We start from the raw sequence: 22,818 nt of genomic DNA on the forward strand, positions 1-22,818 counted from the left end.
AAAAAGTTTGAAATTATTCTGTACATTGGATTATTCTTTTGGCATTAATACTTTTGTTTGTCTTAAAATTCATTTATTCAAATATTAATATATTTATGCCAGATATATATTTTTTTAAATACTTAGTATAGGTTTTTTGATATTTTGCCAGGTAATTTTGTAAAAACATAACTTGCATTTGACTTTCCATTGTGAAAATATCAACTTTCCTAGTATAGGCAGTGTGTGTGTGTGTGTGTGTGTGTGTGTGTATAAATATATATATCCTGATTAATTATATATTTGTGTTTAATATTTCATTTTGTTTCTCCTTACTATATCTGTTCTTTAGTTCTCCATTTTTGTATTCTATTGAGCTTATCAAGTTTTGTTTATTTCCTTTTATGCATTCTACTGGTTTAGAAATTTTACATTAATTCTCTATATTTTTTGTGTGTTCTCAAATTTTCAGCATTCATATATAATATTAAAATTAGGGTTCTGCACTCTCTCACAGTCCGGAACCCCTTGGGGGATGTCTGGCAAGCAGACATCCCCCGAGGGATCCTTAGCACTGCTGTAGGGGCAGAAGAGGATCCTGCCACTGCCTCTGTGCCAGCTGTAAGCCCAGCTTCTGGCTGAACAGAGCTCCCCCTGTGGGAGTGCACTGACCACCAGGGAGCAGCTCCTGTGTTGAGTGCCTGCCCCTGGTGGTCACTGTGCATCACAGCACCTGGCTGTTCTGCCATTAGGTCAATTTGCATAATACGGTTTTATGATATAAGATATCTTAAAATAGCTCAAACCTGTTCTCTCCAAATATAAGAATCTTACATTACCTATAACCTATTCCTTATAAAACTGAAATTACTGTCTGTCTAATGGTTGAGTTTTCTTTGTTTTGATCATGCTTGATTTATTTATTATTATTTCCATAGCCAATGCTAATTTAAATTTACCCATATTTACTGATTATTTTATTAACCACTGTTCTTGGATCTAAATTATTTCTTCTGAATCCACTTTCCTTTACCCACAAATCAATCCTCCAGCTGTTTTTATAGCAAATATCTGTGAGTTTAAAATAATATTAATTTTATTGTTGGATTAAAATATTTTTATATCAACTTTATTATTGAATGATGGTTTACTAGGATTTAAAAATCTACAGTGTCAGTTAATTTGCTTCAGCACTATAATTCCATTGTCTTCTGGTTTCCATTTTTAGTACCAGTAATTCTGCCTTGAGTATAATTTTTTGTTCCTGTGAAAGTGTCTTTTTCTTTTATTTTTCACAATTTCTTGTCTTTGCCATTATATTATTACACTATAACACATTTCGGTGTCACTCTTTTATTTTCTAGCATTAGTAAAATTGTGTATGCCTTTTCTTTTCTTGCTTGCTCCTATAAATAGTAGAGGGTTACCTTTTCTATGTGGTCACTGTACAGAGTCCCATTCCCCCTTAACTTTGCAATGATTTCACAGATCTAAGTATGGAGGTAGCTCAATGCATACCCTTGAGCCAATTTCCTGCATCAAAAAAATTATCCAGTTATTAAGATGTAAGCAGGATGTTTTCTTACATTCACTGGTAGTTTTCAAATAATCTAGGTGACAATTTAAATTTTAGAAAACTGCATTGTCTTCCTGCTATGGATTAACTCTAACCCCACCAATAACATTCAGAAAAAAAGAAGAAAAAAAAAACTTGGACTCTTCCCATCTCTGCCACCAGCACCTGATTCCACATATCCTTGATAGAATGATGGTCCTCCACATTTCCCCCTCCAATTATAGTCATTTTAAGTCCAGGGAACTGGGTTGTCTTTGCAAGAGGGATGCAAACAAAGAAAAATTGATGAATGGCCATCTTGAAAATTATTTCACATATATTCATTAAGAAAATATTTTAAAACCTCTATTATGCTCTAGGAGGGATGCAATAACGAGTCAGCTTCCTAGTTTTCTGGTAGGTGCAGATAATAAATTTCTTAGAAAAAGGCAGATCTTGGAACTAGAATGTTTGCTTTTATAGCAAAATTATGTTTTAATTGAGCATAAGTCTGAGGAAGTTATTCAATGTGTTTTCCTATCGGGCAACAACAGCTTAGTAATAATTTGGGAATTTCTCATAGGATTTATGTAAATGGGTAACTTTTCTTTTCTTTCCATTGCCATTGAATTTTTGAATTTCTATATGTCTTTATGGATCATTTAATGGAAAATTAAGAGAGAGTTTATCATGGAGTTGTAGCTTGACAGTATTCTAAGTGAGAAGTTTTCATTTTTATACAATGTTTAAGAAGATAAAATTTCCAAAAGAAAAGAACTAAAATAAGATTTTGCTTTCTAATTAACCCCTCTGTGGGGAAGGAAGCAAGGGATTGCTAGTAGAAAATTAACTTTGTGCTCCCTAACTGGTTTGGCTCAGTGGATAGAGCGTTGGCCTCCAGACTGAAAGGTCCCAGGTTCAATTCCAGTCAAGAGCATGTACCTTGGTTGCAGGCACATCCCCAGTAGTGGGTGTGCAGGAGGCAGCTGATCAATGTTTCTCTCTCATTTATGTTTCTAACTCTCTATTCCTCTCCCTTCCACTCTGTAAAAAATCAATAAAAATATATATTTTTAATTAAAAATATTAACTTTGTGCTTTGCAATTTCAAGTCTGAATACCAGAAACTTTATCTGTCTTATCCTATATAATAAAAGGCCAGCGACTATAATGGTGTAACAATCAGAACAACTGATCAAAGAGCCACCTTGAGGTGCACTGACTACCTCTCAGTTCCTCCTCCAAGTCCACAGGCTCCAATTGCTGGATGGCCAACGGGGAACTGGGGTAGGTGGTGGCTGGGCAGGACTGGGGATTAGGGAGCAGGCAGAAGGCAGACCTCTTGGTCCCTCCCCCAGGCCTGCAGGCTCCAATATGATTGCTAGATGGCAAATGGAGAACCAGGGTGGGTGTTGGTGGTGAGGTGGGACTGGGGATGACCCTGATTGCAGGCTAGGCCTAGGGCCCCTACCTGCACACGATTTTGTGTGCTGGACCTCTGGTATTATAAATAAAATGTTTGGAAGAGACTTGATTTTAAGTTCTTGCATATTGATTTACTAAGTGGGCAAATTAGTTTGAATGAGCTGTTAGCAAGCCGATAAACAGCACATTCTCTAGAACTTAAACTAGGAAGAAAGGCTTCTACAATTTTTTATTAAATGCCTCTTTAAATGTATTATTTAATAGCATACGTTCACCTTGGAAGACCTTACAAAGAAGACACTGTTTAAAAGTTCACTTTCTTTTTTTGGCAGGATTTATATCCATAGTAATAAAACAATGAAAGGCAAAGTAAGGTATTTATCTAACTAAAAATATCTTACATTAAAATTATGAGACTAAAGAATATACAAAGTCTCTAATATTACAATTGTGTGGACTAGGTTATAGCAAATTATTGACTGAAAATACATTTTCTTTGATAATACGGGACATGGTCATTTCTCATTATTGCATGGTACAGCATAGAAAGAGCCTGGAACTTGCAAAAAATAAATAAATAAAACAACCAAAACCCTCAAATGTTAGGACAGGACACATTGGCAACTGAATAAGCTGTACATTATGACTGTGGGAGGATACCTAGGGGAGGGCACCTATGATGAGAAAGACATATTCATCAAACAACAGTTATGACTGAGATTTTCAAAAGTAAGAAGACAAATGATAATCAGGTACTTGGCCTAGAGAAAAGAGAAACTAGGTCAAGTTGATGTCAGAGGCCAATTGCAGTCAGGAAAAGCCCCAAGATCCTAAGTTCAGGGGCAAGATTTTTATTGGAGGGTCTTGGGCTGCCTACAGCAAGATGGATGACAGACAGGTAAAGCATACCAGTGCCCAGGGAGGGAGTCTGGCAACCACAAGCTTGGGTTTTAAGATATAGAATAGAATCTTATTCCTGTGCTGGACCAGACAGGACAGAAGGAGATGCATTGCAACTACGGGAGCATATGAATAAGGAGCCAGCACTGCCAGATTTTATGCTGAAATAGAACTCATGTGAGTGCAAAGATAATACAGGGTGACTGGTGGTCAGAACAGATGGGCTACTTGATCCCAGGTCTGCAATGAGAACTGGCTCAGGGCCTGGGATGAGGCACTTCAACAGAGAAGGTAGGGGAAAAGGAAAGAAACAGAATATTGTCTACATTGAAAGCTGCTGACAATGTAGCTAGTAGGATTCTTTAAAATATTGACAGTAAGACAACACTGAGTTATGAGATATATTTTATGTGCTTCCTGAGATCCCCCTAATCCCACCACATCTGGCAACCTCAACCTCTTGCCCTACCCTCCAGGTTTCTATGACTGAGAATGGCCTGTAACTTCCTTAAGAGCTAAGGGAGCCAACCCCTTGGCTACTGTGCTAGAGACAGGTAGAGAATTTCCGGCTCCTCTTGCCATGGTACGGCATGGTACCTGGCAGTCCATGGGACCAGAGAATGCCACCTTGCCACCTAGGACCATGGTTCCCATGGTGTAAAATCCAGCAAACAAGACAGGTAACAGGAGGTGAACATACAGATCAAAATTTTTTTCCTTCCTCTGTCATATTGATTGCTCAGGGGCCTTTCTTTTCAAATATCTTTCCAAAAATGATACCTGCTGAATGATCTGCTGAAGCATATGCCATTCATAAAGGTAATTGGTGGATCCTGAGGTAGCAGCTCATGCATGATTCCTTGCTTTGCTTCCAGTCCTTCCCTTCCTTGTTTCTCTTTTTTCTCATCCTCATTGCCCTGAACCTGCACCTCCCAAGTAAAGCATGACTATTTCATTCTAGCCTCAGGCTTCATTTTTTAGGGAACTAAAACTAAGAAAATTACTTACCTAAAAATAAAGGACAGTGTGACCACTTTATCCAGCTCCGCATAATGCAAATAGTGATGGACAAAGTATTTAGTAAACTTTAGTGCTTACTCGGGAGACTTGATGTGACCTCTCCCTACTGTGGCCTCCTGAATGGACTTAGATTTTCTGGGCCTGACTTTCTCCATTTGTAAAATGGAGACAGCTATGCTGTGCAGCAGTGCTTCCCCAATTCTAACATGTGGATTAACTATGACAGTGATCTGGAGGGGAACTTTTAAAATACAGGTTCCAGAGACCGGTTTGGCTCAGTGGATAGAGTGTCGGCCTGCGGACTGAGGGGTCCCAGGTTCCATTCCGGTCAAGGGCATGTACCTTGGTTGCAGGCACATCCCCGGTGAGGAGTGTGCAAGAGGCAGCTGATTGATGTCTCTCTCATCGATGTTTCTAAAATACAGGTTCCTAGACCTCTACAAACCTGGGAATGATTCCACAGGTCTAGAGTGGTCATAGAATCTGTACTTTGTCAAAGGTATCCAGGTGCCACTGAAGTACATGCAACCAGGATTAGAAACACTGGCCATGTGGAAAGAAAATAGACTTTGGATTCTAGTTTTCTGAATCCACTTTTATTTATAAGTGTCAGAAATCCCACTGAAACAAGCAGGAGCAACATATGTAATTTATTGGCATATACAAAGGGAATGACCACCTTTACAATGACAGCATCCAGAAATCATAAGATGAAATCATGAGATGTCATCATTCTTTCTCTGCCTTTTGACTTGGATTTTCTCTGTGGTGACCTGATTCTTGAAGACTCTCCTTGTTTACCCTTGATTATCCTATCAGCTTAGCCAACCTGGCAGAAAAAAATAAAAAGCCATCCCTTGCCCAAAATGGACTCTCCCAGAATCAACTATGATCAACTTAAGCCCTGAAACAATTTCTGTAACCAGGTGAATAAACACCCCAATAACCCGAAAGCTAAGTAGATAAGCACTTGGCCATTTGAAATTGCAGATCAGGATTATTATATGCCCAATTGCTGTCATTTCCACTAAACTCTATGCTTCCTGAGGACAAGAACTTAGCCTATTTATTCTTCATTGAATCCCTTAAAAAAGTTCAGTAAATGAAACCCTTTAAATCTTCAATAAATATAACATTTCTAAAAAATAAGTTTTAAAAAATAGTAAAACATATTAAAGACTGGAAGAGGCACAGATATTACATTTAAACTAGCAACTCTTATGAGAATTAAATGAAATGCATCACAGCTTAGATGTGGATACAAATATAGAGGTATCAACTAATTTATTTTTATATATGAGATCACATGTAAGATGTCCAGAAAGTTAATCCAAGCTATCAATCCTTCACAGATATTATTTCCTAACTTTTCCAGTAAGTGTTTGCAATTCTGTCCCTTTATATTTAGTTTTGTCAGAATCACACAATTATAGCTCAATTATTCTGGTAGTGATTTATATATTATTTTATAGCATCCACCTCAAAAATCATGATGCTAACTACAAGTCTAAAAGACTGGTTTTCTGAGAAGTATCTAGGGCGTTGATTGGAAATAAAATGAGAAGAAAAACATGACATTTTGAAAAAGGATTTCAGACAGAAGGGAGAAACTCAGTGTTCTAATTGGGTTGTAACCCCCATAAGTGGAAAAAAGAAAGAACTGGAGAATAGTTATCCTGAAATGGAAAGAGATGGGAGGGACATTCTCAGCATTTCAATCATTTGGACACCAGAGAGGCTGCTTGGGCTGAGGCCAGATTACAAGAGTGCATGACTCAATTTTCTGACTCAGCCAAGGAATCTGTGAGCAGTGACATGCTATATCACTGTCAATTGAGGGCAGTCCTTTAATCAATAGGACTTGCCCTGTACCCAGATGTGAGTAGGGAAGGAGAACAAAAGATTCAGTTATTGCCCCAAAATACATTCTCCAAATCGATTTCATATCAATCACTGAGATTAAGATACAAAGCATTACAGAAAGCCCAGTAACCAATAAAATATAAATCTCAATGGTGATGTTAGCATAGGTAGCTAGATATTAATAAAGGAAGGGAACAAAATGAATTAGTTATTATTAAGCACAATCAACTGGGGAGCATGAGTCTTCTTGCTTCACCAGGAAATTATAGCTTCACACTCCCCAAGGAACCATCAGACATTCCCCAAAGATGAGGTAGAACAATAAACAGGGAGGAAAACTAGGCCTCTCAGTCTAGTCTGGGGGAAAGAATAGATTGGCTAGAAGGTCGGCCCAGTACAAGCCTGCAAAAGCTTGGGAAATTTATTGGTTATTTTGAGAAAGCTCGTGGTCCTTCCCAAGCCTGAGATAATAAAATCTCAGGAACAAAGCCTTCTCTCTCTCACCTAGTAACACTCGTCCATGCATTCTCTCTCCATAATAATCATGTGGCCCTGGCAGCCAGGCAGTCTCCAAACATAGGCTCTAAGCCAGAGTCTGGGTACAACAGCACAGCAAAGGATCACAGCTGGGATCCAGGTACAAGCTACCTGGATATGGATTGAGAATACTCATGTCAGACCAATGGCATAGAATTGCTGGACATTGGACCTATTTCTGATCCAGATTTTCCATGGCGGGAAGGACAGAGATAGGGTCATTGAAAATTCAGGGGAACTCCTATGATTTTGCATCCGATGCTACAAATAAATCTGATTACTGGATCCTTATCCTCCTTTGTGAGTTGCCTAAAATGTTTTTCTTGCAACACCGCAATGAATCCCACTTCCCCCGGCAACAGTCAGACCTTGACATTTGTAGATAAGGTATTCATAATTTACCTTTTAAATGCCCCTCACCCATCAGTCACTGACACTAACATCATTCCTTTTTGCATTCCATCAATGAATCTCTCTTTTCTTAACTTAGATTCAGATATGCTTCTACATGAAATCAAATGGTTAGGTGCAATTGGGGCAGCTTTCTACAATCAGGAGGCTCCTCTCTGAGGAAAACCAGGATTATTATTTCTTTTAACAAGAATTATCATCACAGTGTCTGTCATATTTATTAAAACATAAAAGATAAAGATCAACATGTTTTAAGCATGAAAGAGAAAATAAAAATTCTCAAAGATTCTAATTTTAGTGATAAATAAGGAAAATTGCCAATGTATGAATGATAGTCATACATTAATGGTGAAAAGATGACTTCAAATATTTTCACTGTGGTTTATTACACCTGTGTGTAATATTACAAAAGAATGTGCCACTAGTTAACATTCATTGCATTAAAAGTATTACAATTTCTCACAAACTTAAAAATAAAATTCTGTTTCAGACACTATTTTTCTACTGACATTTATGTTTTTAAAACAAAAATAAATTTTACACTGTTCACAAAAAAACAAAATGCCATAGCAGTGACAAGCAAAATCAGATTTTCTAAACTATGTAAGTTTAGAAAGAATTAACTTACTTAGTTTCTTTCTTTTTTAAAATATATTTTTATTGATTTTTATAGAGAGGAAGAAAGAGGGATAGAGAGTTAGAAACATCGATGAGAGAGAAACATCTATCAGCTGCCTCTTGCACCCTCCCCCCGACTGGGGATGTGCTCGCAACCAAGGTACATGCCCTTGACCAGAATCGAACCTGGAACCTTTCGGTCCACAGGCCGACGCTCTATCCACTGAGCCAAACCGGTTTCGGGTACTTACTTGGTTTAATGACTTCTAAGTTTCACTATAATAAAGTACTACGCCTTAAATTTAATACACCTCAATTAAAATCCCTTTTGAACTCTTATGCATGAAAACACAAAATGCATTCATAAAATAAAATTGCACCTTTATTTTACTTTTCTGAAAAATAAATAGTGACTATTATACTAGAACCTTCAAGTACTAGAAGAAAGAGTAATCAAATAGGGAAAGAAGACCACGTGATTATTTTTAGCTAAATAATATGTGTGTAAAAAAAATGGTTTAAATATAAATGGCTGAGAGTTATGAACAATTATACACATCAAACATGTCAATTTAACCACTAACAATTGCTAGACAATTTGAAATTAAATACCAGAGGCTGAACAATTTTTACGGAAACAATATTACCGATATCAAATTTTAGATCAATTTCTCATGTAGATAGTCATAATTCTCTATGCTACAACCACTTATAGAACATCTAAGTAACTAGTTAACAAAAAAGTAATAACCAGAGTTTCAAGAGAGAATGAAAGAACGGACCACAGAAGAGTGGGAACCATACTGAAAATGCCATTTAAAGCATGTGGCCTAAGAATGGCTGGCAAACACTAAGGACAATTTTCCACCATTAAATTTCTAAAATGCAGGGACCTTTTTGTGTGTGTGTGTGTGTGTGTGTGTGTTCACTGCTCTGCTTCTGGTGCCTAAACACTGCTTGTACACAGTAAGCTCTCAATAAATATTTGTTGAGTAATGTGTCCCATCATCTGGCATCTTAATTAAAGCAACTGAGGATATATGTTCAAGATAGTACTGCCACTAACTACTTGATTCTAGTTCATTTACTTAATTCCTCTGTTTAATTTCCTCATCAATAAATTGTGGACACTGAAATAAATCAGTGGTTTTCAAACTGTATTTATCAGAGCCCCAGCCTTATGAGAATATGCTTTGAACCACTGCCTGGGATACAACAGGAGATGAGGAAGGGCTAGCAGACAGAAGAAAACTGGAGTATCTTCTCTGGTTTTGAACAGAGAAGTTTTATATTAATCTAATTTACATATTGTGTGCTTCATAATATTTTAACCTGCCTCCCAAACATCTATTGATATTGGGATTTTTAGACAGTTATTTTTTATTGATTGATTTTGAGAGAGAAAGAGAAAGGGAAAAATTGATTAGCTGTTCCACCTATTTAGGCATTCATTGGTTGATTCTTGTATGTGCCCTGACCAGGGATCAAACACACCACCTTAGCATATAAGGATGATGCCCTAACCATTTGAGCTATCCAGACAGGGCATATTATTATTGTAATACACTCGATCAATGGGTAAAGAAAATATCTGGAGAAATTAGAACATACTTTAATATTAATGAATAAAAATATAAAAATTTATTGGATTCAGCAAAGCAGTGCTTAAGAAAAATGTATAGCTATGAATGCCTATAACAAAAAAGAAAAAAAATCTGAAATCAATAACCTAAAGAATAAACCTTCTACTTTAAGATGTTGGAGGGGTTGAGGGGGCGAGAAGAGCAACCTAAAGAAAGTAGAATGAGCCCTAACTGGTTTGGCTCAGTGGATACAGCATCCGCCTGCAGACTCAAGGGTATCAGGTTCAATTCCGGTCAAGGGCATGTTACCTTGGTTGCGGGCACATCCCCAGTAGGGGGTTTGCAGGAGGCAGCTGATTTATGTTTCTTTCTCATTGATGTTTCTAACTCTCTCTTTCCCTCTCCCTTCCTCTCTACAAAAAACAAAAAAACAAAAAAAAAATCAATAAAATATATTGTTTAAAAAAAGAAAGTAGAATAAAAAATGATAAATATTAAAGGAGAAATTAATGAAATAGCAAAGAAAAAACTATACTAGAGAATATCGCTGAAACCAAAATCTAGTTCTTTATAAAGATCAACTAAATTAAAAAACTGCCTAATGGATCCCCCCCTCAAAAAAAGAAGAAAATACTCAAATTTTAGACTCAAATAAAAGTAGGGGCATTATTTTTGCCTTTCAGATATAAAATTAATATGAGAGAATGGTGTAAACCACATGTGTCAAACACAAGGCCTGCGGGCCAAATCCAGCCCGCCAGGCCTTGCAATGTGGCCCGCACCGCGCTGTCATCACTGCACTCCGCTGTCAGTTTATGACATTGTCAGTTTATGACTGTTCAGTAAACCATTCGGCCCACGATTTAGGCTGGATTTTAGATTTTGGCCCCTTCTCTGATTGAGTTCGACACTCCTAGTGTAAACAATCAGAGGTCAAAAATTAGATAACTTGCCTGGACAGTGTGGCTCAGTATTTGAGTAGTGATCTATGAACCAGAAGGTCATGGTTTAATTCCTGGTCAGGGCACATGCCTGGGTTATGGGCTCAATCCCCAGTAGGTGGTGAGCAAGAGGCAGCTGATAGATTATTCTTTCTCATCATTGATATTTCTATCATGCTCTCCCTCTCCCTTCCTTTCTCTGAAATCAATAAAAAAAATTAGATAACTTAAATGGCACAAACTAGAAATTGAGGGGAACTTCCTCAACCTCATAGAGTGCATCTATGAAAAACCTACAGTTATTATGATACAATGATTAAATACTGTATTATTTATCCTTAAGTTCAGGGGAAAGACAAGGATGTAGCCTCTTATCATTTCTATTTAATGTCATCATAAAGGTATCAACCTGATAAATTAGGCAAGTAAAAAGAAATAAAAAACAATTTATTTCAGAAGAGAAGATGTAAGAATATCTCTAGATATATATATTATCTTGTATATAGAAAATCCTAAAGAACTCCGTATCAGAATTTTTAAAATCCAGCTTTAAAATATTAGTTCTGGAGAGAAACTAAGATGGCAGAATAGGTAAACACTTATACTGCTGCCTTGCACAACAATTTCAAAACTGCAACTGGAAGACAGAACAGACACTGGAAAGCTGGCTGAGTGGAAAATTTACAACTATAAGGAAAGATAAACAGACACTGAGACCCAGAGGAGCTGTGGAGGACAGAGGTGTGGAGACCCACGCTCATGGAAAGACGGGTGGCTGAATATGCAGTTGACTTACTTGTGGCGCTCAGAGAGGGCAGGCAGGAAGTGCATGGCTAGCTTTCTCATTCAGGAGGGAAAATAAACCTCCCAACTGCACTGAAATCCAGTTTCCGGTGAGACTCTGAATACCCAGACTCAACCGGGCAGAAACTGGACTGTCTGGCAGCAGGCAAAACTCAGGGCAGCCTTCTCTCAGAGGTACATGCAGCCATTGCTGTGGGACACTGAGACACAGGGGCCTCATAAGGCGGAGCTGATAGAAAACCAAGGCTGTCTGCTCAGCCCTAAGACTCTGCCCCATCCAAGCTGAGCACAGAAGCTCTCCCAATGGAGACACAGTTGATCCTCACAGCCAATTGGCCTGGAGGTTAACTCCCCCCAGTGATACTAACAACAATCTAGGCTTAACTACAACAAGATTGCAGACACAGCCCACAAAGGAGCACACCAAGAAAGTCCACCTCAGGTAACTGGGGAGGCTGAGACACTGGGCCCTGCTAGGACACCTAGCAAACAAAAGCCATGCCATCAACTCAAGGAAGCAACTAAAATGCGGAGACAAAGAAGGAAATTGAGGAAAGTAAATGACTAGACATTGAGTTCAAAACCATGGTTATAAGGTTTTTCAGGAATTTCCTAGAAAAGGTGATAAATTTAATGAGATTCTCAAAGATATGAAATAGGATCAACTAAAAATTAAACATACACTAACTGAAATAAAAAAATATTATACAGAGACCTGAAAGGTATTATACAGAGACCTAAAAAATATTATATAGTGACTAGAGGAACACAAGAGTCAAGTCAAAGATTTGATATATAAAGAAGAAAAAAAAAAACAAAAAAAAACACTCAACTGGAAAAGCAAAAAAAAAAAAAAAAAAAAAAAAAAAAAAAATAGAATTCAAAAAGTTGAAGATAGTGTAAGAAGCCTCTGGGACAACTTCAAGCATACCAACATCAGAATTATGGGGGTACCAGAAGAAAAGAGAGAGCAAGATACTGAAAACCTATTTGAAGAAATAGTGACTAAAAACTTCCCCCACCTGGTGAAAGAAATAGACTTACAAGTTCAGGAAATGCACAGAACCCCAAACAAAAGGAATCCAAAGAGGATCACACCAAGACACATCATAATTAAAATGGCAAGAGCAAAAGACAAAGAGAGAATATTAAAAGCAGCAAGAGAAAAGCAGTTAGTTACCTATAAGGGAGCACCCATACAATTTTCAGCTGATTTCTCAGCAGAAACTATGCAGGCCAGATGGTAATGGCAAGAAATATTCAAAGTGATGAATAGTAAGAACCTACAACCAAGATTACTCTACCCAGCAAAGTTATCATTCAAAATTGAAGGTCAGATAAAGATATTCACAGATAAGAAAAAGCTAAAGGAGTTCATCATCACCAAACCAGATTTATATGAAATGCTGAAAGGTATTCTTTAAGAAGAGGAAGAAGAAGAAAATGATAAAGATAAAAATTATGAACAACAAATAATTATCTATCAACAAGTGAATCTAAAAACCAAGGGAATAATAAATCTGATGTAAAATATTAACTGGTGTTTATAATAGAATCAGGGGCATAGAAAAGAAGTGGACTGATAATTCTTGGGAGTAAAGGGGGGTGGGGGGTACAGGAAGAGATTGGACAAAAATCATACACCTATGGATGAGGACAGTGGGGGGGGGAAGGTAAAGGCAGAGGGTGTGGTAGGAATCTGATGGAGGGGAGCTATGGGGTGAAAAAAAAAGGAACAATTGTAATAATATGAATAATAGAGATTTATTAAATAAAAAAATAAAAGTGTAACTGAAAAAAATCAATTCTGCAAAGTTGTATAATATAACCTCATTATTAAAATCAATTCTATATATTTGTAATAAATAATACAAGTAAAAAATTAAGAAAATTACATTTGCAGTGTCAGCATAAAGGATAAAATACTTAGTAATATATTGAAGAAAAGCAGTACAAGACTTACACTTTTACAACTATAAAAGTGTCAAAAATTAAGGAATATCTTTGGAGAAAATGATAAAAAACACTGGATGGTCATGAATCAGAAGACTTAATATTATTAAGATGACAGTCCTCCCCAAATTTATCTATAGGTTCAATGCAATATTCAACAGAATTCCAGATGGCTTGTTTTTAAAAATTGTCAAGTTGGTTCTAAAATCCATATGAAATTGTGAGGATATAATGAAAACAATATAATTTCAAAAGAATAATGTAGCAGGACTTCACAATTTCTGATTTCAAACCTTACTACAAAGAAATAGTAATTTAAAAAGTGTCATGTGGATAGACATATAGAACTATAGGATAACATAAAAAATAAAAAATAAAAAAGTATCTATGGTCAACTAATTTTAATAAGGGTGCCAAATCATTTAATGCACAATTAATAGTATATTCAAAAACAGTGAGGACACTGCTGGTAGCCACATGTAAATTGGACCCCTACTTCAAACAATATACAAATGATAACTAAAATGGATCAACAATCTAAATTTAAGAACTAAAGCTATAAAAATCCTAGAAGAAAACAGAGGTTTAAATTTTCATAACCTTGAATTTGGCAATAGAGTCAGAGATATAAAATCAAAAGCAAGAAAATAAGAACAAAAAATATAAATTTAAAATAATCAAATTTTAAAACTTTTTGCTTCAAATGATATTATCAAGATAGTGAATAGACAACCAACAGAATGAGAAAAAATATTTGCAAACCATCTTTCTGAGATTATAATATTTAGAATATAGACATAACACTTGCCACTCTGATAAAAAGAAAACCCAACTTTAAAAAATGGGCAAATGGTCTGAATAGACATTTTAAAGATGGCTAATAAACATGTGGGAAGATACTCAACACATTAGATTAGGAAAGCAAAGTGAACAGGTTATCCTGTACCTTATGATTTTTAACCATTCTTTTAAATATAGAAATATTTTATATAACACAAATCCATAGGAAAATATCAACTGAAAACTTAACAAAACCATAATTAACAATACTATAACTTAGAATCCATGGTACATTGCCCTAATAAAAATATTAAAAATATATACTTATTTTATTATTCACCAGTTTAGAAATAAGCAAAAAAATTAATTAATTAACTATTATTTTAAACTATTTAGTCACATTGCTTATATCTCATCACTTATATTAAATAATGTATTAATATTCTATTAAATCTTACTGCTAAACACAAATAAAAATAGACACCAAGAGACCAAGATTAAGTACTCAACTAATAAAGACTCTAGTCCATATAAAAAATAAATTACTCATAAGTGGTATTGTCCTCCTTTGACATGTTCTTAATGTCAATATCCCTGCTATCCTTTAGAGTCAGTCTAAGCCTCAACTCCAGAACAACTTCTACAACCAGCTTCACTGTTAAAGCGAGAGTTCACCTTTCTTGAAGTTCACTTACTATCTTTATCAGATAGGCATTCTTTAACAAAGATGTCTACAAATTTCAGTAACAATAACTTAGCACCCAAAGTCAGTACATAATTTAGATTACTGTTATGAAGTTTGTTGGTTTCTTATAACACATATTATTATTATTCAATAATTAGCATTTATGGCCCTGGCCTGTGTTGCTCAATAGTTAGAGCATTTTCTCATGCACCAAAAGGTCACGGGTTCGATTCCTGGTCAAATGCATGTACCTGGGTTGCGTGTTCGCTCTCGGCCCAGGTTATGGTCTGTATGGGCGGCAACCAGTTGATCTCTCTCTCTTGTTTCGCTGCTTCTCTCTTCCCTCCCTTTTACTCTGAAAAGCAGTGGAAAAAAATATCCTCAGGTGAAGATAACAAAAATTAATAATAATTGTTATATATGTAGCTAAACTATCTTTACAATTATATTATGAACATCTCTATTAGTAGAGGTAATCTTTTTATTTTATAATTTCATAGTTACTGCAATGGTGCTAGATATTGCATTCCACACTTTAGTGATTACCTTCTTTAAGTCCATTAGCTTGACGTTCTGGATACTGAGGAATGTAGATATCCTTGGGGACATAAAAATATCCTGGAAGGCTTACTTCTGTTGCATATAAAATGGACTTAGGCTGCTTTAACTTTGAGATATTAAAAAGCATACAAGTCTGCAAATAAACAGAAAGAAAATTTGGAATGTGATTCTCTTACCCTTTAACTCTAAAATACAAAAGAGAACACTACCTATTTAGAATCTACATTTGGGGGGAAAGCAATCAAGAAATTGAATTTGTTCATTTCTTTAGATATATCTTTAATTGGGGGGAGACAACACTAACCCGTTTCATAGAATTAATGGAGCCATCCTTTATTAAGAGATGCTCAGTGTCCCCTGTTCTAATACTTTCAGTTTGAGGAATCCATTGCTTCAGGAAGAAACCATTCCATTGGTGAACTGCATTGAGAAAGTACTTTCCTCCTTGAATTGATCCCTGTGTACTTAACATCTACCCATCAGTTCTAGTTCTCATTAGCAGTACACTTAGTATCCTTTCTTATGCTAGTGACAATTTTGTGGGGGAAAAGACAGAAATAAATATACGCACACATATAAAACAAAGTCCTGCCCCTCTAGAGACCCCCAAACATATCTTTTAAATAAGTTTGATATTTTTAGTACTTTCAACCATTAGTTATATAATGTAGATTATAACTCACCCCCATACATATGCTTCTCAAGACACAATTGAGTTCAATACTGTGCTTCTTAAAATATAACACTGAAGAGAAACCCAGCTCTCTTTGTGTGAACCAAACATGGCAGAGCCCAGAGGTAGGCAACCATTTATTTTTATCTGAATGCTCTACTACTAACAACATAGTACTGTCCAAAGGTTAGACTAAGCTTTCTTGGAGCCAAACTACCCACACTTAAATATCCCAACTCTAAGTAAACTTGATTATTAATCAAAGCCACAAAATCACTTGTAAAACCTATAATAATAAAAGGGTAATATGGTAATTAGACTGGGTGTCCTTCTGGATGTCCTTTCAGATGAAGCAAGGCTGCAAGGGAAGCCTGGGTCCCAGGTGCTAGAGACAAGTCGGTGCTGGCAGCTACGGGAAAGAAGGCCCACTCATGCACAAATTTCATGCATCAGGCCTCTAGTATGGGTTATAATAGTACACTCTGCCCATCTCTAGTGCACTTAAAGTGTAAACAAATGCCAGGTACTTGGAGCATATTTTAAGAATTCAATAAATATTGGCAATCATTATCATCATTGTCATTGTCACCATCATTATCATCATCATCATATCATTACTCATCAAAAATAAATGTTAATGCCTTTAGCAATTATCTCATTCATTGGGGTCATCTATATATATATAAAAGCCTAAGCGATTAAACAACTGAATGACTGGTTGACCAGTCACTATGATGCACACTGACCACCAGCGAGCAGATGCTCAACACAGGAGTATACCCCTGGTGGTCAGTGCAGTCCCAGAGTGGGAGTGCCATTCAGCTGACTGACAGGCACCAGAGGCAGGGCTCATGGCTCTCCCAATTAGGACTGATGGGGTACAAGCCCAAAGCAGGCACAGTGAGCCCAGGATAAGTGGAAGTGGCAGGCAGGAGCTGAAAGTGGCATTGGATTGCTGGGTTTCATCCCAATCCCCACAGGCCATGCTGAGGGACCACACTGGCAAACAAATACATGCACTGGGCCTCTAGTCTATATATTTAAAACCCTAATATACAAATAGACGGAATGGCAGAACAATTGAACAACTGATCACTATGACATGTGCTGACCAGCAGGGGGCATGCATGGAACATGGCAAGTGTCAGCAGCAGAGTGCGGAACATGGTGGGCATTGGCCGCATTGCAGGTGAGCAGAGACACCAGACCAAAGTGGGGAGTCAGTTGCTGTCATTGGGGAGAGCCTCTGGTGTTTACTGAAAATTCTTTGCTCCCTCATGCCACGGTTCCACCAGGCACACGCTACTGGTGCTGGCCCTGCTCACAGCTACTGCTGGTGTCAGAGCTGCTGGTCGCACCCACTTCTGGCACCCAGTGCCGGTCCCAATAGCTTGGTGCTGTCAGCAGGTACGAGTGACAACTGCCAACCCTGATCACCCCACAGGGTTTCTCCATCTCCCCCTGCTCCTGATGGGCAATTGGGGCAGCAGCTGCTGTTCACACCCACAGACTGCGCCTGCCCCATTTGCACCCACTGCTGGTGCCAGCCCCAATCACTCTGCGCTGTCAGTGGGTGGGAACATCAGAGGCAGGCATGGGGCTGCAGGCAGACAGGGGACAGGGGGCTGGGGCAGGAGAGGCTGGGAGGGGGAATGGAGGATGAGCTGAGACCTGCCCTTATGCCCACCTTAGACTTGTGGCCCACAGGTCCTTTCAAGGTGCATGAGTTCATGCACTGGGCCCCTAGTTATCTATAAAATCCACAAGAATTATTTTCCCCAGAAAATCACATTTTTTCTATCTACTTTATTTTGGCAACTCAAATCATGTAAATCCTAAAATTTTAAATAAATTAAAATATATATTTATCATTGTTTGGGTTTGGTTCAATTTTCTAGTCATTGTGAATAGATAATCTATTCATATCAGCATTTAGCTCTTTATCCTAAGTGCATATTGTCTGCCTTCTAGATCTTCAAGTCATTCAAAATAATATAGGAAGTCCCCCAAAAATGTATACACATTTTAAAAGCTGATAACTTAGTATTCACTTCTTTTTAGAATTAATTGATTTGAAATAATGGGATGAAGCCAGACTAAGCTTTGAAAGAAAATTTATCCTAAAATGTCACTAGACTTTTTTATGGGGATACATAAAAGATAAAATTTATGGTACAAAACTGGAAACAGTCAATGATTGAGGGCATACAAATACCGAATGAAATGATTCTTGATGTGTACAATTCCATTGCTTCACATTATCAGCAGTGCCTAGACCAGAACAGTCATCAGTTTGAAAACAGGCATTGATGAAAATAAATTATTCATTTCTGTAGATTCTTTTAAATTTTGAAAAAGAACTGGAGGTTAATAAACACTGACTCAAAGTGCATATACAATTTTTGGGGATACCCTGTATGTGACACAGACTCTCTTCTTGACCAAATTCTAGTCAGTCACCTCTAAACTGTTTCTCAACTAAACCTCAACCATGGCATATAAAAACTGCAGTCACAGAAGTAGACATTTATGAGATGTGAGAGGGGGTTGACAAAGGTATTCTGGATTTGTTAATTGATGTGTATCTGCAGTTACTTCAGAAAGCTTGCAATTTTAAATCTCTTTTCTCCCCTTTGAGAGGTAAATCTTCTATCACTCCTCCCCCACAACTGTCTTCTCAAGGACCTTAGAACCCTCTCTTTGAAATGCAAACTTTCAAAGAGATAATGCTCCCAGTCAGTTGAGTACCTTGCTGTAACTTGCATCATTACTCCAGTGATAGAGTCCGGAAGTTTGTTTCTCCTGCAGATAAGCATAAATTAACAAATTTCTCACAGAATTGTCTCTCTCTTCTTGTAGATGTCCACTTCTGTGACTCTGATCAAGTCACAAATTCTCCCTACTATTTTTCCCTTTTTATTTTTTCTTATTCTCCCTTTAAGATGCCCAATTACCATTGCACAAATTGAAGTTGAGTTCATTTCATGCTCCTCATCATTTCATTCCTCCTCTCTGCAGCAATAGATACTGAATAATGCCTATCCCCTTATGGCTTTAACTAGTGCCTAGCATGAATGTGAGAACAAGAAAAAAGACCTTTCTTTTTCTTTGCTATAGGATTCTACAATTTATGAGAAGCACTTGGTAATTAAATCCCAAGATTGTTAGTTCATCTGATTCAAACAACCTTGGTTCAAACTGTAAGACAAGTTAAGTTACTCTCAAGGCTACATTCTTGTATACACCTCCTCCCTTCTGGTTTACAACTCAGAGATAATTAGTAGAAAGTCCCTTTCCCCCTCTTCTTCAAACAAGCCTCTTTTGAAGTCTTTATAAAGTTTGCTCTGTGTACAAAAAGAGGCCACATGCTAATAAGACAAACTCAAGGAATGCCTATGTGGTGGCCTCTGCAAACTCAGAGACCTAAGGTAACCACAAAGGATAGTGTGAAATTAAACCTTTCAAATGAAAAACAGTCTGTGGCAGATAGTCATGTCCTAGGCTGGTAGCTTCCCTTTTAAATGTTAATAGATATTTACCTTAACTGAGCCTATTATCTTTTTGCACCCAGGATAACATACTGTTAGAAAGTCAGGATAACTTCTAACTTCCATTTTTTTCTGGACCCCTCAGAGAACAACCAATGCAACAGGTAGAGACTACAAATTCCCTCATTGTTAATGTTATCATGTAAATTGTTGACTATTAACTATCCTATACCCACCTATGTAAAAGAAGCATGTGTCTATCATTTTACTTTTTACCCAGACCCAGAAGTTTTCCCTTTTTTGCTTTATCCCACCTCCCTAATCTATCACTAATGGATTTCATGTAACCCACTTATATCTCATCCTTTGATGGTAATTTATAAAAATAGGTGAAAAACTGCCATTCTCTGAAGCATTCTCTCAATGCATTGAGATTCTGCTTGCAGAAATTGTTGACAGTTTGGCTCAAATAAGCTGACAAAAATTTTTTTTACAGGTTTGAATTTGTTTTATGTTAACAGATCTAAGAATGTTTTATAGGCTTTGGAAAAATACTGATAAGACATCTCCTTAGAACATCTGCCTAGAACTAACAAAGACAACCTCCCTGATATCTGCTCAATTTCAGCCCTCAAATCCTCCTCCCTTCCTTGTCACCTAGCAACAGCAGCTATTAAAAGAGCAGGCCACTGTCTATTTCTTTGCGGTTGTATTGATTAGCCTTTTTTTCCTTCTGGGAAAGTAAAATAAACTTTCTCTCTGCATCTATCTCTTCTTTTAGTTGTGAATTCTTGGAATCACCAGCCCAAAACCATAATACCCAGCTTTATATTTCACAATATCAATAGGATTACTTCATGACTTGAAGTCACTTAAATTATACAAATACAAAAACCTTTTCTTTGCCCTTCCAAATCTTCACCAAGAAGACCTTTCAAGTTTCCTTTAAAAAAGATATCCAACTTCAAAATTCTGATGATTTTTCCTGTTATTTATTTTGGAGTACATAGCATGGTTTTAAAATATAAACATGAGAAAGCTAATATGAAATATAAAGAATCTACCTGGTAAGCCCTGATACTTTCTAATATCACTGAGTATATCTTTAAAGTTGTTTTATTACCTTAACTGGTTTGGCTCAGTGGATAGAGCATCAGCCTGCAGATTGAAGGGTCCCAGGTTCAATTCTAGTCAAGGGCATGTACCTTGGTTGTGGGCACATCCCCAATGGGGGGTGTGCAGGAAGCAGCTGATAGATGTTTCTCTCTCATCGATGTTTCTAACTTTCTATCCCTCTCCCTTCCTCTCTGTAAAAAAAATAATAAAATATATTTTAAAAAAATAAAAAGTTTTTTTATTAATGGCCAGAGAATATGAATTCTATAAATGATTGCTAAGTGTCATAATTCATGCTCCTGACAAAAGATAGTGTCACTTACAGTATATAAGTAGATACACCATGCTGCCATTACTCTATAGATATATTAAAACTCAAGTTGCACATTGTCATGCAATAAAAATGTCAGGCCACTTTTCTACATTTATTCAATAGATTTAGTTTTGAAAAAATATACTTCAAGGTTGGTTTTAGATTTTGTTATGCTGTTATTTTATGCTATAACAGAGCATCCTAGACTTTCATTTATTACTTTATACAAGTTCATGGTGGTAGACTAAGAAGAAAACATGAGCTGTAGAATATACAGGGCAAGGAAAAGAGTAGCAGACTGGGAGGTGAAAACCTGGGCCCATTTCTATTCTGTCATAAATCATTGGTGTGAATTTAGGGCACTATATTACTATTTTATGGTCTTGGTTCACACGTCTGTTAGAGTTAGAGGTTGTACTATGTTTCTCTGAGTGTCTTTGTTTTCCAGCTTTAAAATACAAGAATGCCTCTGCCCTCATCTGGGCTGCGATCTCTGGCGAATTCCTGATGTTAGTCATTTTATGCTTCACTCATCCAATTTTTTTGTACTATAAATGCAATCCTACTTGTTCTATATTTCTCCATGGGGCCATCAATATAAGTTTAAAAGTGCACATAAAAGCATTTTGGAAAAAAAGTGACAGGTTTTTGCCCTAGCCCCGTGGTTGGCAAACGGCAGCTCGCAAGCCACATGTGGCTCTTTGGCCCCTTGAGTGTGGCTCTTCCACAAAATACCACGGCCTACACAAGTCTATTTTGAAGAAGTGGCATTAGAAGTTTAAGTTTAAATAGTTTGGCTCTCAAAAGAAATTTCAATCGTTGTACTGTTGATATTTGGCTCTGTTGACTAATGAGTTGGCCAACCACTGCCCTAGCCAGTTTGGCTCAGTGGATAGAATATAAGCCTGTCCGAAGGGTCCCTGGTTTGATTCCAGTCAAGGGCACATGCCTGGATTGTGGGCTCAGTCCAATGTGCAGGAGGCAGCCAGTCAATGATTCCCTCTTATCACTGATGTTTCTGTGTCTCTCTTCCTCTCCCTCCCTCTCTTAAAGCAATAAAAAGAATATATTAAAAAGTGACAGCATTTAAAAAATTATCTTGTTTATTGTTCTGCTGGAAAAAAGTAATAGTGTTATTGTATTTAAGAGTACACAATAATTGAAAAGAAACCTTTATGATTAGGTGGATGTAAGCACAATAAGATATGTCTAAGTTTTGATTTAGTATAGTTGGCTTTTCTTAAATTGACACATTCAACTTTTCTCTAGTTATTTTCTACACTTAGAGTTTTTGCTGAAACAAAAAGTGCGTGGCATTCAGGGAAGTCAAAGAAAATACTAATCTTCAGGTGAAAAAAAAAAAACTTTCAATTTTTAACATTAAGGACCACTTAAACCATTTCAAATATAATTATTAGAAAGCCAAGGGTTGTTAAGAAATTAAAATTATTATCATTTTCACTCCTAATAACAAATTCAGAGAAGTATACACATATCGATACTCATCCTGCAAATACAAGAAGGAAACAAGGATAAGTAAACCACAAGATGACCTTGAGAAAAATCAGGACATGAGGCAATCTGGATGGACAACAGCCTATATTATGAGGATT

General features: G+C 36.9%; 1 protein-coding gene across 1 annotated transcript in view; it reads right to left on the minus strand.

Annotated features, from left to right (window-relative positions):
- The window catches only part of CFAP47 (cilia and flagella associated protein 47), a gene marked incomplete at both ends in the record, with an annotated part of 384,890 nt that overhangs the window by 108,663 nt on the left and 253,409 nt on the right, over window positions 1-22,818 (minus strand). Inside the window, one exon of the mRNA XM_084869970.1 lies at window positions 15,601-15,748. Within this exon, the coding sequence (XP_084726096.1) occupies window positions 15,601-15,748 (148 nt within the window). The remainder of the gene's footprint in view (window positions 1-15,600; window positions 15,749-22,818) is intronic.

This window comes from Pipistrellus hanaki, assembly GCF_964339955.1.
Source record: "Pipistrellus hanaki genome assembly, chromosome: X".
NCBI lineage: Eukaryota > Metazoa > Chordata > Mammalia > Chiroptera > Vespertilionidae > Pipistrellus > Pipistrellus hanaki.